Genomic DNA, 20,347 nt, shown 5'->3' on the forward strand with positions numbered 1-20,347 from the left:
TTCATGTGGGATATTATCTGGAGATTAATGAGGAAATGGTTGGATTAGAGAAAATGGGTTATCTACTTTGGATAATCGTTACTTGTTAGAAGAGTCCTTTTACAATAAACTGATTACAGTGTGTTCGCCTACTGGACCACCAGCGATCAGCAGTAATCTGTGGGGAAACCTGGCAGCAAGTGTTCAATTTCCCTGCAGCACCACCACAGGCAAAACTAAGCATTACACACTGCCCATTCAAATCAATGGGCTGTCTGTGTGATACAGGACAGGACAGATCCTCCAGACTCTACAGATATGCTCTTTGTAACCTCTCTCCACTCTAGCCAAGAGATTCTGAACATGGGACCACCTCTAATAATTCAGAATTCCCTAATAGAGTATAATAAAATATTTTTCTAAATTAAACAACCCCTCTAATGAGGAAAGAGTGGAGAACCTCTACAAAGAGCATCTCTCCTTCTGGAGGACCTGGCTTATCTGTGCATTACACAGATGGTCTATTGATTTCAATGGGCGCCATGTAATGCTTCAATAGAAAGACTGTCTGGCAGCTTTCTTAACCTTGATCAGCTCATAATTGGGGACATATTTTGGGCTTCAGGGTAATTTCCCAACTGGCACATTTGGTCAGTATTTTGCATTAGTAAATCCAGGAGAGGATCCAAAACATTGACGAGGGAGAAATATTTTTCAATTATACTTTTTCTCAGTTTATATTCCAATCCTGGTTTTGGCTTACGAATACTGATGCAAATTACTGACCAAAATACTGCCGTGTCAAAAAGGCCTTAATGGTTACTAAGAATGTAACGGTAGACGGTTTATTCAGAAATAAGATAAAACATTTAGGGACATTACACATAGAAGACCGTTATTCTAACACTATTTTCTAAAAAGTTACTCCCCTTTCACAATTCCCGCCTCAGGCACTGGTAGAATTAGAAATTTTAACTCTCATTGGAAATTGCCAGGTTAGGAAATGGTTAAATGAGCTGTTGTTGACTTATTTGTGTAGAATGAAAGAGTCCATATCTAATATAGTGTCACCTTAATTAACCTCCCTTCTGTGATAAAGTAGTTCCCAGTTACTATCAGAAAGTAGATTACTTGTCTATTAAGACCCTTTTATACTGGTCAATGACCGGGCGAACAAGCGTTCGTATAAACCCTCATTCCCTATCATTGCCCTATGTAAACACGCCATCGATCAGCCGATAAATTAGCAAACGCTTGGTCGTCAGCTAATTGCTTATGCGGCCCAAAAAATGAACGCATGTCAGCAGCACATATTCCCATGCAAAATGTATGGGGACGAACAATTGTATTAAAGATCGTTCCTCCCCATACTTACGATTATTAGTCCATGTAAATGAAGCAAACGAGTGCCAATCGACAAGCTGTACTTGTCGATTGGCGCTCGTTCCCGGGCAGAAAATGCACGTGTAAAAAGACCCTTAGGGTATGTTCACACGCAGTGTTTTCATACGTAATTCGGGCATTTTACGCCTCGAATTACGCCTGAAAAACGGCTCCATTACGCCTACAAACATCTGCCCATTGCCTGCAATGGGTTTTACGATGTTCTGTTCCCATGAGCCTTTATTTTACGCGTTGCTGTCAAAATACAGCGCGTAAAATGGCGGCTCGCCAAAAGAAGTGCAGGACACTTCTTGGGAGGTTTTTGGAGCCGTTTTTCATTGACTCCATTGAAAAACAGCTCCAAAAACGGCCGTAAAAAACTCAGCGAAAAACGCGAGTTGCTACAAAAAGTCTGAAAATCAGGAGCTGTTTTCACCTGAAAACTACTCTGTATTTTCAGACGTTTTTGGTCACTACATGTGAACATACCCTTGTTGTACCATGGAGTAAGAATCTTTGGATTTCTTCCTTTAACTGATTTACCTTGATACTGATGTTTTTTTTAAAGGGTAACTAAACTTTCAGAAAACTTCTGACATGTCATAGTGACATGTCAGAAGTTTTAATTGTTGGGCACTGAGACTCCTACGATCACTAAAACGAAGCAGCAGAAGCGGTGAGCCACTTGGTTTCCGCTCGTCTTTTCTCGAAAAGCCGAGCGGTTGGTGTACGGACTCAGTGCTCGGACCCCAACCGATCAAAACTTCTGACATGTTGCTATGACATGTCCAGACGTTTTCTTAAAGGGAATGTGTCGGTAGAATTTTTTTGTATTTTTTTTTTAGTTAAACAGTTAGTATATACATGATTAGACATTGTTTTAATTTTTTCACAAGTCAGGAAATATTATAAATTAGATTCTAATTTATAATATTTCCATGTGCTGGTCACAAGAGGGAGCAATTCCCAAAATTGCAGCATTGGCATGTGGTAAAGCAACCTCATTGCTTTATGCTGCAAAATTGGGGAAGACACACTCGCTCTAGTGTGCTCAATTAATCCCCCTCCTTTATCATGGCTAGTGCCAGGAGAAAGGAGGAGGTTGAATGTTCAAACCTCCTACACTGTGTGCCGCCATTTTTTGAGCGAATACACAGTGTAGTAGGTTTACATACAGTGGTAATCACACAGTAAAACACGAACATACACAAACATAACTTACCTGCTCCTGCCGCCGCCGCTCCGTGCGCTCACTCCGCTCCTAGTCCTTGCTTCTGAACACAAGTCCGGAAGCCGCGACCAGAAGTAGTCATCTGGCTGTCCGGCCGCGGCTTCCGGTCCACAAGAAAATGGCGCCGGATGTCGCTCGGCCGGAGACCTTCCTTTTGGACTGTGTGGGAGCGGCGCATGCGCCGTTCCCACACAGACGGCGTACACCATAGTGAATGGAACGGCTCCCGTTCGCATTCTCTATGGGGATGTATGTGCCGTATTCCATCTCTGTATGTGTCGTTAATCGACACATACAGAGATGAAAAAAAAAATGGCAGCCCCCATAGAGAAGTAAAAGTTAGAAAAAATAAAAAAGTAAAACACAAACACACAAATAAATAAAATTTATTTTAAACACACACTAAAAGTAAATTGATATTAAAAAAAAAATTTCCGCGACACCTGTCCTTTAAAGTGTATTTACCATTTAAGCTATGGGTTGAGGGTTCCCTAGTTTCAGTTGAAATCCAACATGCCTGATTACTCTTTACCCTGACATTTGCCGTCACAGGATTGTAGGCAAGTCCTTGATATCAGCGGGTTCAGCTAACTTTTCTCTCATGTGTACGGCCAGCTTGACTAGAGATTGTATCCCTCACTGTATTTGTTTTTGTAAGATGTCCTCATCTATAGGGGTCGGTGTGCTGAGACCCTACAGTACCTGGCATGTATGTCCTGTGGCGCTCTACAGAGCACTGTGCCCTTTCTACTTCTTTTGTCTCGATTCAGAAAAGGTTTGTGATGTGATGTAAGTCTGTGGCCCTTCTACACCTATCCAGGTTGAAGCTGAGAGAACTGGGGGTATATTAGTGGGATCCATTGTGATGTGGATATTTTTTAATTCCGATATTACTTTTCATTCTGGTATGTTTTCTATTTAATACAGTTTGTCTGTAAATTAAATTTTGAACTCCGCAAATATATATATGTTTTTTTACAGCGGACATTGACGACATGAAAATCTGCTATGTTTTGCGAGACAAGGAAAACGCAACAAGTGATATTTTCTATTTTGCTGTTGAAGACAGTGGTGAGTACCTTTGCCTATTATATATTAAATATTCCTAAGTGATTGAATATAGTCAATACCAAACTTTAGAGATTAAAAAGAAAAAAAATGTTTTAATTTCGTCTAAATGGTGATTTTGATGTGATCCTGTGATTTCAAAATAATTGGCAATTCACTTGATTTTGTAGAGGGTGGCATGGTTTCAGGTGGATAAGAGAATATTAGTTCACAATTGTTTTATTTGAGTTCTGATCCAGTATCGTACCACACTATGAGCAATTCAATAATAGTGGCCAGATTCATCAACCGGACACATACCTTGTTGATAAGTTTGTTGTAGGCGATAAATTTGTTGCACGCTTCTTAGAAATTTGATAAAGGAATCATGTTAGGCGCGACTCTAAAGACCCACCCTTAATTTTTGACACATTCATATAATAAAGTGCCATATATTTCAATGTATTTACACCATAAAACTGGCGTAAATCCATTGATAAATCAGCCCCATTGTTCCCTAGTCCCAGTTCTAGGACTTTAGACCATGGCCTATTTACTGTGATTTTTGAGATGCGTCAGTGATTTGGCTTTCACCATTACACGATGTTCTCATGGTGGATATCAAGAATGTCAGATTAAAATTTTAAGTGGCTGCACGGGTAAATCAAAGATAAACTATCAAAGCAATAGAGTAATTTTGTATTTTGGGTAGACTTACCCTTTCATTACTGGATCATTGCTCTATAAAGAGGACTACAGATAAAGCTTCTCAGGCCGTGCATGCCGTCCTCCTTTGACCTCATTAATAGGCTGTTATAGAGCCAGAAAAGGATTCAGATTATTATTCCCTGAGGCTGAATAGTTAGATGTTATCCAGTTTGGATACAGATATGTGTGGACAAATTGAACAATTATCCGGTTTCAGATGACCGATCACCAATGTGTTCCAGTTTAACCCTAGCATGTACATCACGATAGCTTACATTCTGGCCTGGGCTGTTTCACGATAATCTGCAGGAAAATTATTGGATTAGTATAGGGGATACACGCTGATTGTAAACATTCAGTGGTTGATGGGTTCCACTAGAACCAACCAAAGCTAATGAGTACATTAGAATAAGCCTTGTGTTTGTACCAAATGTTCTGATGTCTTTGTCTCATTTTGGGCGTGGTTGAAGTTTTTGGTTTTGAGACTTATCTTTATTCAACAAATGAGCAGACTGCATTACCAATGGCAACAATTTGCAAGTAACAACCTGTAGGGAATGCTTGATAATGAAGATTGAGTGTGGGATAATATGGAATGTTTGGTGTGACTGCATTCTGAGAGGAACAAAGGAACTTCTATACCTGTTGGCACTTTTGGTTAGGTGAAAAGAACAATTGGCTGTGTAGAAGTGTCTAGTGATAGATAGATTAGATAGATAGATAAATATGAGATAGAGACAGAAATATATTATAAAGATACAATAGCAATTTTATACTATATTTTTGTGTCTATATACTGTTTGAAAAGCTACTCTACACACACAAACACACACACACATACATACATACATACATACATATATATATATATATATATATATATATATATATATATATATATATACAGCAGTCCAGGGACGGTGAGGAGTTCTGGCGCTAATATAAAAATAAAATGAGGCCCGCCCCTGGGCCCCTGCACTTCTCTAATAGGAGTATCATGGCTTGGCATATACTCTGCTGTAACAATTATTTCGTATTTTATTATTTTTTTATGAAATTGTCTTGCTGTTGTGTCAGGCTAACATTTTAAGGTACATCTGCTGAAGGAATACAAAATATAACCAGGTCGCTCACTTTAAAGGCTTTGTACTAATGTTTTATGTGATTTGAAACAAGTTTCAAATTGACTCTCATTCAATATATATTTTTTTACGTTTTTAAGATACAGCTTTTTTGTATCCTGTATACATAGAAACTGTATCGATCTGTCAAAGTCGTGGCCGTCAGTTCAGCTGAGATGACAGCATGGCTTACAGCTGGTCCTGCGTGTCTTAAACATACAGGATCCAGCTAATAACGATCACAACTAAGTTCATAACGTGATCATTATTAGCTGGATCCTGCGTGTCAAAGATACACAGGACCTGCTTTCAGCCGAGCCGTCAGTTCAGCTGGACAATATATCAGGCGTATTTTTCTAGGGTTCTGGACAGATTTCTGCAATTGTCAGGAGTACATGTGAACATGTCCCTTATTTATATCCTCTGGTGGAAGGAACACTTTGATGATTTCCTTGCTGCGCTTATATTGCTGTGGACTGACCTCTGGGCAAAATAATGAATTTCACTCATCAAGCAGAAGAAACAAGTCAGAGGACTGTTGATAGGCAGCTGTGCTTGAGGGCCATAATCTTCTTCATCACACTCCGCCACATGACACCAGGGCTGATTTGGGGTTTTGGCTCTCTCTATTCAGGCTTGTTATCCATAGTCATATTCATCGGACACTCTTTCTCAGTCAGACATACACAGTGACGTCACACAGGGATCATATCATTTATTAGGTTGTATACGCTGAGACTGTACTAGTTCTGTATACAATATATTGGCCTAGCTAGTTTCTTCACATTTTGTATAGTAATTATAATGCCTGGAAACTTTGAAATTTATGTTACACATAAATTGCTTCACAGTTTTTTGTTATCACATGAGGCGGTTTCTTTGCATCCATCTTGAACATTATCAGGTTTGTCATTGCAGAGGGTCTGCACCAAAGGTGGACAAATGTGGTCCTAAAGATTTACCTACGGGAATATTTTTTAGTTCTCTTCACAGACTCACACCTGAGATCATTTCTACTGTTCCCTCACACAGGTCACTACTAATAGAGCTATGCACCTCCTTGGTAATTTAGACAATATTAGGCCATATTACGACGTGGCGGATTTGTTGTGGATTTTCCTATGCAAAGGGTGAAATCTGCATGTGCCACAGATTATATTCCACCACGTCTGACCATACCCTTAGACTGGGTTCCCACAGTGCAGATTTGCTGCAGATTTTGCCTGCATTTTGTAAGCCAAAACCAGAATTGGATCTAAGAGAGCAGACCTATAAGGCCTTCCTTTATATTTCTTGTGTTTAGGTTTTGTTTCTGGTTTTAGCTTAAAGACGCTCTGTCACCACATTATAAGTGGCCTATATTGTACATAATGTGATCGGCGCTGTAATGTAGGTAACAGCAGTGTTTTTTTTTATTTAGAAAAACGATCATTTTTGATGGAGTTATGACCTATTTTAGCTTTATGCTAATGAGTTTCTCAATGGACAACTGGGCGTGTTTTACTTTTTGGCCAAGTGGGTGTTGTACAGAGGAGTGTATGACGCTGACCAATCAGTGACCAATCGGCGTCATACACTTCTCCCCATTCGTTTACACAGCACATAGCGATATAGCTATATCGCTATGTGCAGCCACATAAACACACTATAACGTTACTCAAGTGTCCTGACAATGAATATACATTACCTCCAGCCAGGACGCGAAGTCTATTCAGAATCCTGACACTTCTGTAGCATCTCTGTGATATTTACAGCAAGGCAAGCGTAATCTCGTTTTAAATGACAGGTCAGTCCCTGATCCAATAATGGGTCCCAAAAGGTCTAGCAGAAGACAACTACATTTGGAGGGTATATTTCTTATGGGATGATTCACAATTAACCTATTAGATCCTATTAGATCTTATTGATATGTCCTGTGTGTACAATGATAACAACAAGTGTATGTGCACATATTCTGTAGAGGTGATGGGTAGGCCCTCAAAATCATGGGCCCAAGGGACTCCACTCTGACGCTGTGTATCAGTCTTTTCTTTATGCCTTACCTTCCATTTGAATCCACTCCTGGCTTTGGCTCAGAAAAACAGAGCTAAAAACTGCATCAAAACTGTGTGTGTGATCCTGGCCTAAATTTAGTACTTTTCTGTTCATGCTATCTTTGAATTAGCAATTCTCATGCAAGCTATAAATATTTGAAAGATATTTCAGAAAATAATACATTAACTGCATCATTCAAATGTATACACGAGAAATAATGTTTTAAAATGCCACTGTGTGTATTTATATATTAAAAAAAAATATATATATATTTTTATATATATGATTTTGTTATTTGTTTTATTACTTTTAGTATCTATGTAATTTAAAACCAACAAAGGTGTAAATAGATTGTGTATGCAGATATATTGCTTGTTTTGAGATATATATATATATATATATATATATATATATATATATATATATATATATATATATATATATATATATATATGAATGCCAGATAGCTGTCTGAATAGTTCTTCAAGGCAATATTTCCATATATATAGAGGAAAATGTACGTCTGGAAATAAAGGAAGTCGTAGATGACAAACCATTAGTTATCTTTGTTTAAGCGACGCGACGGTCATACTCCCAAACAATTTGTAGTCTGCTATTTCATGTCAGAATACAATGCTTATCTCTTACTGGTCTCTCTGTTCCACCTCTCCACTACAACAAGATTCGACATCAAAGCCTTGGGATTTGTCGTTCAGGTGGATGTTGGCACAAGGTCAACATTGCCAACATTAATTCCTGTGTTCCTGGGATGAATCCAAGTCCTGCAAAAGTAAACACATTACTGAGAGAATTCAAGGACTCTTTTCCTAATACACAAAGGTTCTCTAAAATACTTAGTGTGACCTCTTATGCCTGTGCTCTTCAGTTTGTTTTGGTTCCTTGCAGTCGTAGCTTTAGTTTTATGTCATTTATGGTGGATACGGTTAGACTCTTTTGTGGTTTGTTGGCATTGTATAGTTGTTATGTGTTGGTAAATAATGACAGGACGTGTTCGTAGTAGTTATTCATTTTTTGTAATTTCTAGCTGGTGTACAGTACAATTACTATTTACCTCTTTTTCTCTTGCCAACATAATTGAAATAAGTCTTGCTTATTCACTTTGTAAGCCATACGATTCATTGCTTGGCACAGAACAATGTAGTGAGGTTAGCCAAGTGTGGCTGTGAAGTGCCCTGCCAGATGCTCGTTCACACCTGCAAAAATTGTCCGAATGCAATTAAAGGTTATTTAATCAAGTACTAATTAAATATATCTCGAAATTCTGGGTTGTTTCCAGTCCTTAATAGACACAAAAGAAAGCCAGAAGAACTATGTTGGTACTGAATAAACAAGACATATATCATATAGAAGACATTTACTTTATCAATAGTCCCATAGTAGCCATTCATAGTAGCTCAATTTTTAAACTAAATGTTAAAAGTGTATTACCATCATAGAAAGAGATGACATATCGCTAGAGTATGCCATAACATTCTGATTGGTGGGGGTCCGACCATTGTGATCCCCGCCGATCCACAGATTCTCATGATCGTGGGGTCCCAGCATCTAAAGGCCCTTTTACACAGACCAATTATTGGGCAAACAAGCGTTTACCAAACGCTCATTCCCAATCATTGCCCTGTGCAAACAGGGCAACGATCAGCCAATGAATGAGCATTGCTCGTTTATTGGCTGATTGTATCGTTTATGCAGCCAAAAATATTATCGTTGTAGACCGCGCATCTCCCTGTGCAAAAAGGGAGATGTGCTGCCGACATGAAAGAAATGTATGGGGGTGAGCGATTGTAGTAATGAGCGCTCGTCCCCATCCATTACTTTTTATTAGGTCCTTGTGAAAGGAGCAAATGAGTGCTGATCAACGAGCTTCCTTGTTGATCGGGGCGCATTTACATGGCCCATGTCGGGCCATGTAAGAGGACCCTAGCCCCCACTGATCAGATAGTGATGACATGTCATAGAGATATGCTACCACTTTCAATGATGGCTACAGTATTTGGGCATTTAAATCCTATCTTTATTTGTTACTGTAACCTTCCATTTAGCACACATACATAAAATGCAATCTGTCTTATTTCTGCACTTTTCCTCTATATTGAAACCGCATCGTGCTTCCCGTTGCCTCAGTAGGAGGGACCTAAAACAAGTCTGTGTAGCATGGAAAGGTAGTGTCTTATGCAGCCGATAGATCTTCCTGTAACCACTTCAGTTTATGTAGATACATGCAATGAAATTGTAGTCATCGAGACAGAAATTCAGGTGGTGGCTAAACAACCTGAAGCATCACAGAAGTACCCACTGAGTAAACAATAGGAGATATAGAAAAAATAATAAAACAAAGATTATGGAAAAGTATATAACAAACTATGTATAACATTACTGCAATTAAGATAAGCTCTATTCACATTAGTGTTAATAGGATGCTCCAGGCTTTTCAGGTATCTGTTTGAAAATAGATCCAGCATAGTTGTCATGACTCCGCTATAAATGGAAGTCATGATGCTAGCGTCAACAGAGCCTAAAACAGTATTAACAATATTTGTTTAGTATTCCTGTTCTTGGTATTAAGCTATGAAATGGCAGAGCCAATGTGAATTAGGAATGCAACTCATGGTTAATAATTGACAATAGCAGCAGTAGCGATACCTACCGGCTCCTGGAAGGTGATTACTGAAGAGGAAAAGCAAGATACTAATAGCTTTTGCCATAATGAAAAATATTTTATAGTTCAGATGAAAGTTAAAGCCTTTGTGTTAACCCAACTCTCTCCTTATTAAAACTTCCCCTTCCAATGGTCCACCACTTATCCCAAATACTTAGGTATCAGACTCACTCCAACCTTTATGAAATCAATTGCCTGCCACTATTTAGGTCCTTCCGAGCAAAGTTGTAAGAATGGTCTAAATATCATATAGTACTAGGAAAAAAAGCAAAAAGGGAGACACGGCGCCAAGTAGCGTGATCAATAGTATAAGGAGCAAAAAAAACGGTACATAAATGCTCACCTGTTCAGTGGCAAATTACCGGCATGTAATTTGTATCAATAAGCTGCTGCCAATCCCAGACGCAATCCCTGTGGAGATGCCAAAGTAATATTGAAGTAAGAGAAAAAACGGGATAAACGGCGCTGCTTATAAAGGTACGGTTTATTAGAAGGATGCTACGCGTTTCGGCGCCGGACCGGCGTCTTCATCAGGCATGTCGCAGGGTTAAAAACCACATGTATATATACCAAATACCATAGGGTAAATTACAAACTGATTGGACCAGTTCAGACCAGCCTCCTGGCCAAAAACCGCCAAAAACAGCAGGTCAAAGTTCAGAAGTTGATACAAATAAAGAGAGAAAAAAAAAAAAAAAAAAAGAGGTCAAAGTTCAGAAGTTGGTAAAAATAAAGCTGTTTACATTCATAGTTTTACAGCTGTTGCGCGAATCACGCTCGTCCCACGGAAGTGCTTCCGTGTGGTGCGCGTGATTTTCACCCATTGATGCACGAAATACGCACAAAGAACGGACATGTCGTGACTTTTCACAGCTGACTCACGCTGCGTAAAAATCACGTAACGGTCTGCACGGCGCCATAGACTAATATAGGTCCGTGCGACGCGCGTGAAAATCACGCGCGTTGCACGGACGTATATCCCGTTCGTCTGAATAAGCCCTTAGGGTGCAGTGACACGTGGCCGATTTTCTTGCAGAGACTTCTGCGACTGAAAATCAGTTCCATTTATCTGAATGGAACTTGCAGAAATCCATATACCCGATGAAGAAACAACCACATTCAGATGATTGGAACCCATTTTCAGTTGTAGAAATTTCTGCCACAAAATATGCACTCTTACGGGAGTAAACCGGATAACCAACCCCTGGGAAGCCCTCTTAAATAGACGTCCTTACTATCCCTTTAATGCTCCTATTCTTGCCAGAATAGGTTGCCCTAGATTTCCTGTTTCACTCACTTTTCAACCCTGCCAGCTGGCCGAGGCCCCTTTCAACCACCTTGCCGGATACCTAGTTTACCTACTTTGGAAAGTTTTAACTTGGTTTATGTGTGTATTGTTCTGGGCTATCACACATCCTCATATCTCGGTAGCTGTCATTTGATATTATTATACAAATATTTTAATTGGGTAATCCTCTGTTTACATATTTTAAACTTTATGAAGATTAGCAACTTTTAATACGCTGAAATAAAAACATTGTACAAAAAGGGAATAAAAATGTGTTCAGCTCAGACACCATTTTATAGTTTCCATTTGGAATAAATGGAAAAATCTTTATTCATCCCACAAAAAGTTTGTTACCAGCATGACTGTTAAACAGAGAGCATCACCTATATATTTTTTCCTAATTTAAAACAGATAGTGAAACATAATCTTTATTTCTATTCTGTTTTTATGGTTTTCCGTCTTGCCTGAGCTGCTGTTAACAGCATTTAGAGATACACTTTGCAGTAGCTAAATGGACCATAGAAACCTTTGTACAGGAGGGAACTGATTGACTTCTATGGGAGAGTTTTCTAGGCATGCTGTGTGACCTGTGCAGAGGTCATTGTGCGGGAAGAGATAGGAGTGGAGCTGTGTCCATCATCTTTGGTCAATGGTGGATCCTGTGTTACCTATCTAGACCTGTTACCTTTGATTGTAATCCTGCCTGTCATGATAATGAGATGACCTCTTCGAGAAGTGATCTCTACAGAACAGGAAGTGTCAGTATATTGTGACGCTCAGTGGTCAGAGTGAAAACTGCAAGATTATAGGATTATTTCTTAATATAGATAATGACATAGAAAATTTAAAAAAGAATCACTAAAATCTATTTCAAAATATGTTTAACATAAAAAACTTGATTTAATCAATAGGTCATTTTCTGATGGCACATTCCTTGTTTGAACCACCTGTATTATAGTCCAGAGCTGCATTCACAATTCTGCTGGTTATGGAAACTGTTGACAATTCAGCTCCTAAAATGCAGTCATACAGTTAAAGAGTAGCTCGAAGCTCTCCTGACCTATCGGTTTTAGTAAACTCTTGTATTTCCCATGAAATAACAGTGCATTTGATCCTTTTCTTAAAACTCCTCCTGGAAATGTATGAATAATGTTCTGTTCACACTGGACTCATGGCTTCCATTTATGACAAGAACCACAATGCTGTGCCGGATTTTTTTGACAACTAATCCAACCATTGACTGAAAATGCGCCATCGAGTTTGAGTGTGGTTCGTCGTGGTTCCGTGGAGGCTTTCGTCATTTTGACAGCAAGTATAATGTTGCATGCTGCGCTATACTTGCCATCCAAAGTGGAACCTTGATGGATCCCCTAACGGAAGCTAGTATCGTAAGTGTGAACAGAGCCTAAAATAACAGCTGGGCATCCCCTTTTTAATGGGGCATATCCCTACACAATCTGATGCTATCAGCACTAATTTGGCAGTGTTAAAGTGTGTAGGGACATGCCACATTGACAAGGGGAATGGACATAGGTGCATGGATCACAGTGGTGGTTTGAATGGTCACATCGGTAAACAGAAGTATTCTCAAGATGCAGCAGCCATGGCACATTTCAGTTTAGGGAGCAAAATGAGATAAGATAAGAAATCCATTTGTGCTACAGAAGTTTTCAAAGTGCAGAGATGAGGGGTCCATAGTTCTTGTCAATATTACTGACCAGAGCCAGTCTATAGAACTGAACTGTGAGATCATGGCACAATCCTGTCCCTACACTTGTAAGTAAAGCAGATCATTCTATGTAGGGGGAGGGGAGCGAAATAAAAAATGCAGGGAGTTACTTAAAATATTACTCTGGCACCGCTGCATCTTACATATTTAAGTTTGAGTTTTGATAAGGAATAATGTTTTTTGGTTATTTACCTAGCCTAACACTGTTTTGTGTGTGGTCTGTACTCTCTACTCCAGCTTGGTTAGTACCCTGAGCAGTATTTCATGTGGATTGATGATATAACCCTTCCTTATCTCTTAATATTGTTGGATAGATGCAGTATTCAACAGAATATAATTTGTATCTTTTTTAATACCTGGCAACGACCACTACATAATCTGTTAGTGGTTAATCGATTGGCACAAGGAGACAATCGTTCCCGTTGCTTCACACACAAATATATTCGTTATATTCTAAAAAATATGCAATGTTCTTTTGTGTAAAAAACGACAAAAGTATTGTAGGTATGATACCTTTATTGGCTAACCATAACAATTCTATATGTGGCTTTCAGAGCACACAGGCCCCTTCTTCAGGCAATTTTACAAATGAATTGCTTAATAACTCCTCATGCAAAGGTAGTAATGGGCTAGGTAGTGTCCCTACGGAACAACCTCCCTGTATAATGGAAAGGCAACTCCATAATATACATATACACACAAAAAACTGAGTATAATGCCAAATATATGTGAAAGAAATAACAAATCTTTATTAAATACATATAAAAACATACATGTTAAAAAGGTACATGAAGGGTGAGACTCTATATAGTACAAACACAGATACGAGGCAGAACCAAGAATATGGTGTGTTTTAAAGTCCTTATATTAAGGGCATGTGACTCGGGCAGTATGCTATCTTGTATAACATAAGTAGTTTGGGTATAAGCTATTGTATTACACACAGATATCCAGGCCACCAGGACTACTATCATGGGTAAGACTATCTGAGTCATTAATTTTAGGGGTTATTTGCTCTAGAAAGGATATACAATGTACATCTTTTCCTAATACAATAGCTTATACCCAAACTGCTTATGTTATACAAGATGGCACACTGCCCGAGTCACATGCCCTTAATATAAGGACTTTACAACACACCATATTCTTGGTTCTGCCTCGTATCTGTGTTTGTACTATATAGAGTCTCTCCCTTCATGTACCTTTTTAACATGCATGTTTTTATATGTATTTAATAAAGATTTGTTATTTCTTTCACATATATTTGGCATTATACTCTGTTTTTTATGTGTATATGAATTGTACAAATGAATGACTTAGAAAAAAGCAATACATTTAAGATGTTACACAAAGACAATTATTACATGAGGTGATACATTAAGATAAGCCGGGGCAATAAAACTGAGGTTATAGGGGTGATGACTTAGGAGTTAAGGAATCGGGATGTGACTTGTGTCCATGTAGTGGCTCATAAATCCTGGTGTTAGATTGAGGCCTTGTGTCAATGACTGGATCTTATCATCAGCTTTAATTACCACATTTTTCTTTCTCTGTCGTTCTTAAAATGACCCTTCAGTATTAGGACCCTTAAATCTTCCAAACTGTGATCAGGTCCAGAGAAGTGTTTTCCCACGGGTGTATCCACCTCCTGTTTTATTGTATGTCTGTGAAGATTCATCCTGGTTTGTAGTTTTTGTATGGTTTCTCCAATGTAGATTCCTTTATTGATGCACCTTGTACACAGGATCATGTACACTACATTGGAGGATGTGCAGGAGAACGAGCCAGTGATTTTATAGTCCTGCTGCGTGTTTGGTATCTGGATGGTGTTTGATGATAAGATGTTGGTACAGGTCTTAGAAAAACTTGATTACACTATGGGACAGTAGTCCCACGGGGAGGCAGTGACTTACAGCATCATGGATGACTATGATGCTAGGAGCCTGGCTTTCTGAACTATGTTGGATCCAGGAAATGCGGGAGACATTCGGTCCGTATCCCATGGACCGAACACAGCCATGTGAATTAACCACATCATTTCCCTCACACATTAACCCAATGGTGCCCATTATATTCATTATAGTAGGTCATCTCATCAAGTACCTCGCTCACAGTCATAATGGGCAAAATGGGGTTAATGTGTGAGGTACATGATTGGGTTAATTACTGTTAATGTGAGGCACATGGAGGTTCAGAATTGATAACACCATGTTCCTCACATCAGAAAATGGAAGGAATTTATATATATATATATATATATATATATATATATATTTATTTATTTTTATTGTTGGAAAGCATCATTTTGGTATCGAGTGACGCAATACTACTCTAAGTATCGGTATCGAAATCCGAATTCTGGTAGCGTGAAAACCCTAGAACATTGGCACATAACAGAGCTATGATGCGCTATGAGCACCCAAAACCTTTCAAATAAAGTCAGTGAATGCTTTTGTAGAAGACCTACTGCCCAATGAAAGGGTTCTCTATGTTGTTTTATAGGCCTATCCATTAGAGTGGGGGTTCATACCTGGCTAATAGCATCCTCTGACATATCAGTAGATTTTCCAGTTTACTTCCCCTTTATGGTGAAATGAATTTTTATTATTGCATAGGAAAAACAGTATAACAGCAATACTGTAAAGGAAAAATAAAAAGCTGTATGCATCATGTATCACATTGCCATAGTCAGAATTTTTCAGAAAGACATACAATCTAGTGCAAGTTTCAGGTATAATGGAAATGAAGAACAGTAGGTGGCAACACTCCTAAACATGCAGCCAACATCAAAAGAAAAAATAAGGGCACGACTATATGAATGACAGACCTAGACACACAGGGGTAAAGGCTATTAGCCTGTGGGAGGGGGGGACCAAATGATGTCCGAACATGCCCATCTGACAAGTCCAAAGTAAGGAAACGCCCATATTTAATGAAAACGGTTTGGCAAACGGTGATCCAATTTTAGACACAAGCTGTGGGGGAAAGGAAATACCCGTTCGACCATGTCACCAACATGGCAGCCATCTTGCATGCCACCATTTTGGATTCAACTTCAGTTTTTCAAATGGTAAGCCTGGTGTGTGACACATCAAACTGACAGAGAATTGCACCAGAAAAACAAGGCTGTTTTCATACAGTTTTTGAAGCCAATGACAGGTGTGGATCGTAACGGGAGTGGTCTGTCTGTCTAGTATTGTCTAGTTTCGCCCCAGCAGTAACTATTCATATGGGTAGTTTCATGAGGTTCCCCTGTGGCTGTTTCAATCAGTTTAGCTGAGAAGCGGAGACGCATGCATGTGGCTTTCTACCTATCCACAGGATTGATCGCTGGATCCCCCACTGATCCAAGGAACGGCAGACCCAAGTCTTCTGTGTGAACAGAGCAGCAGGTCATGCATGCATGCGTGTTCTCCCACTGCGTTCATTCTCTGCGTGACTGCCGGAGATAGCTGAGCACTGTACTCTCTGGCAGTCCGATAGAGAATGAACACAGTGGCGGCGCGCATGCATGACCTGCTGCTCTGTTCATACAGAAGACTTATGACCCCCTTTGTCTGGATCAGTGGGGGTCCCAGCGATAGGAGCCACATCGATCGAACACTATTTACCTATAATGTGAATATGTGATCAGTTGTTTTGGTGGGATAACCTCTTTAATTCACTGGCTCCATAACTCCCATTGACTTTGTAGAAAGTGCCACGCACATACAGTACATGTTCTCCTATAAATGGGGTCAGGTGGACCCAGGTTCCAGGGGTGGGAATGGGGCCGAGGTGGGATTGGGGCCCCCAACGCATTTTTGGCCCAGGGGCCTCCATAAACCTTAATGTGGCCCTGCTTGTATGTAACCACAACATACCATATAGATGATATTTAGGATTTTGCAGACAGAAAGAACTGTCGGAGGGCTCAATCGCTGTAATAGATGAATAAAATATTTGTGGATTTAGAATTTAGAATACATTATGCTGCATGTGCATTGCTGCCACATTCCAGACCTATTTTTCATTACTCCAAAAGGGGCCTTCCTGGAAATGCCAAATACCCATCTCAAAATAGAGCTAAGGGATAGAGCAAGTTATTCAGTTGTACCGTGAACTGAAGAGTCACACCATGAATGCAGCAGGAGTTTGTAAACACAAGCATGCTATATTACAGCTGTCTGCTAATGCTCAACTTCTCTATACCGGAGAAATATTGGGCCGTAATGACCATACACTTTTTAATGATGGTTGCATTGGTATAAGGGCTTGTAAGGTGGGAGCCTAGGGTGGTGTTTAGCACTTTCAGGTTTGTTGCGGCAGAGATGGAGCAGATAGCAGTAGCTCATGGCAACAAAAACGATACTAGGCCTGTGCCGATGGCACAGCTGACCACAGCAGGCAAATGAACGCTTCTCACTAGATGAGAGGCATACATCTTACAATTGGTGGTTCAGACTGGCAGTTGATGACTGTTTTCCAGAAATCCCCAGCCTGGCTTACTCTGTTTTTGAGTCAAGGGCACTCCTCCCTGATGCAGGGGATGTCTGGAAAACTCAGGCCTACTAGGCTGTACAGGCTGCACTGCTACACTATCTCACACTGGGAGGCTCCTGCCCGTCACCCACAATCTGCTCCAGGACCCACAGTCCACCAGCTTGTGTTGTTGCACCGCTTGCAGTTTCATCAGCTCACCCGTCACACCAGGTTCCTCCACTTCCATACACTCACTGAACACTCTTAGCGGGAACAGCAGCCATTTTATAGAGTAAGCACTGCCCCCAGCATCAGGGATGGCAATGTGGTGACGTTACGGCACAGACCAACATTAATAAAAATGGCATGCAAGCCATTTACCCCAGCGCTAAAGCAACCTAAACACCAGCGAGCCAACCATCATCCGCCGCAACTGTCAATAACCAAAGTAACGTTACAATGCAAAAAACATCAGCACAACATAAATATGTCAGGCTAAACAGACCACTCTTCTCAGGACATGCCACCTGGGAGAAAACAAAAAGCAGAAATAAACAGCAACACATATGGCATTTAAAGACACAATACATATATTAATAAACCACATTCATACAGGCTTTTTATTTTTTTTAACTCCAAAGCAGCACTAGTTACAGGGGAAAACAGCCACGACAATTGGCATTTCAATCAGAGCTGGCTCTAAAGCACCTTATTGACCATTGATCATTATAGATTGAAAAGATCTTTATTTCTTAACAAAAATGTACCACATTCCATTGTTAAAATCAACATAAAATGCTGAGCAGAGGCGTGATTTTAACCTTCTGGGCCCCAATGAAAAATCTGTAACAGGGCCCCCCAACTATCACGTGCCGTGTATAATACTAGTGTTATCTTATGTGTCAGAGAGGCCATAGGGTCCCTTATAGCACCAGGGCCCAGGGGTAGGTGCTGCCCCTGTACTCCCTATGGCTACGACCCTAATTTTGAGCAACTGTAAATATTTATCTTAACTTATACTGACCGTGCAGTTGCATACCTCCCAACTTTCAAGTATCACAGGTAGCTGCCACGATACAGTATAATGTACCCATAGATGCACCCATACAGTATAAAGCCAACACAGATTCCCCCATACAGTATAATGCCCAAATATTCTCCCATGCAGTATAATCCCCACACAGATGCTCCCATGCAGTATAATGCCCAAACAAATTCCCCCATGCAGCATAATGTCCCATAGCTTCCCCATGCAGCATAATGCCCCCATAGCTGCCCTATACAGTATAATGCATCATAGCTGCTCCATACAGCTTATTGCCCCCATACAGCATAATGCCCCCATAGCTGCCCCATACAGTATAATGCCACACTAGCTGCCCTTATACAGTATAATCCCCCTAAAGCTGCCCCTAGTGCCAGTGCTCACATATAAAGTGCTAGTGCCCTAGTAGATAGTGCCACAGTGCCCATGTAGATAGTTCCTCTATATAGTGCCACAGTGTCCATATTGATAGTGCCACACCCCCCTTGAAGATAGCGCCACCCCCGCCTTAGATGGCGCTACCCCCCTGTAGATAGCGCCATTGGGACTCCCTCTAGGAGCAGAATCTCCAGCCAGAGCATAGCTCATATATTGACGGTGACCTCATGGGCTTCCTCTAGAAGCGGAATCCCTGGTCAGATCATCGGCAATGGGGATTATACTCAAGTAGTAGCCACTGTCGTCACTGTCCATATATCGACAGTGACATCAGGGCTTCCCCGAGCACAACGCTTAAAGTAGCGCTGTACACAAGAAAAAATAATGACCAAATTAGATGTCCAAGTAAATGCAATTAATTATTGCACGGTGCCGTCCAGGTGGATAATGCAAAAGAATAAAGAAAAAAACACAAAATCCCGGACATATCCAGCACACATTAAGATGAAAGAGTAAATATAACAATTCTATTTAAATAATTAATAGCTTAAAAATTAAAATTTTACGGTCAATGACTGTGTATAAAAAAACCTTATAATTAAATGGAGCTCCCTAAGAGAACCTGGCCAGGTAAATAAGGAGACGAATGTAATACAACATGAAATTTACAGTCTCAAGCACGCGGCCCGCCGGCCGCATGCGGCCCCTGGGGCTGTCATCTGCGGCCCGCGGGACACAGAGCCGCTAGTATCGGCTCTGCTCCGAGACTCTGGAATTCCCTGACATCGCTGTCCACATATGAACAGCGATTTCTGGGGCTTCCCCAGAGCCGGAGTCCCGTGCAGAGCGCTGGTGTCGGCTCTGCTCCGGGACTCTGTGGAATTCCCTGACATCGCTGCCCATATATGGACAGTGTGTCAGGGTCTTGCCCAGAGCGGAGCAGAGCACTGGTGTCGGCTCTGCTCCTGGACTCTGTGGAATTCCCTGACATCGCTGTCCACATATGAACAGCGATGTCTGGGGCTTCCCCAGAGCCGGAGTCCCAAGCAGAGCGCTGGTGTCGGCTCTGCTCTGGGACTCTGTGGAATTCCCTGACATCGCTGCCCATGTATGGACAGTGTGTCAGGGTCTTCCCCAGAGCGGAGTCCCGGGCAGAGCGCTATTATCGGCACTGCTCCGGGACTCTGGGGAAGCTTCTGACATCGCTGTCCATACATCGACAATGATGTCAGGGGCTTCCCCAGAGCAGGAGTCCCAGTGATG

The 20,347-nt window shown here is 40.6% G+C and overlaps 1 protein-coding gene across 1 annotated transcript in view; it reads left to right on the top strand.

The window, feature by feature from the left end:
• The window catches only part of FREM2 (FRAS1 related extracellular matrix 2), a 347,973-nt gene that overhangs the window by 191,218 nt on the left and 136,408 nt on the right, over window positions 1-20,347 (top strand). The window contains exon 6 of the mRNA XM_075851054.1: window positions 3,575-3,664. Coding sequence (XP_075707169.1) covers window positions 3,575-3,664 — 90 coding nt within the window. The remainder of the gene's footprint in view (window positions 1-3,574; window positions 3,665-20,347) is intronic.

Source organism: Rhinoderma darwinii, chromosome 2 (assembly GCF_050947455.1).
Source record: "Rhinoderma darwinii isolate aRhiDar2 chromosome 2, aRhiDar2.hap1, whole genome shotgun sequence".
NCBI lineage: Eukaryota > Metazoa > Chordata > Amphibia > Anura > Rhinodermatidae > Rhinoderma > Rhinoderma darwinii.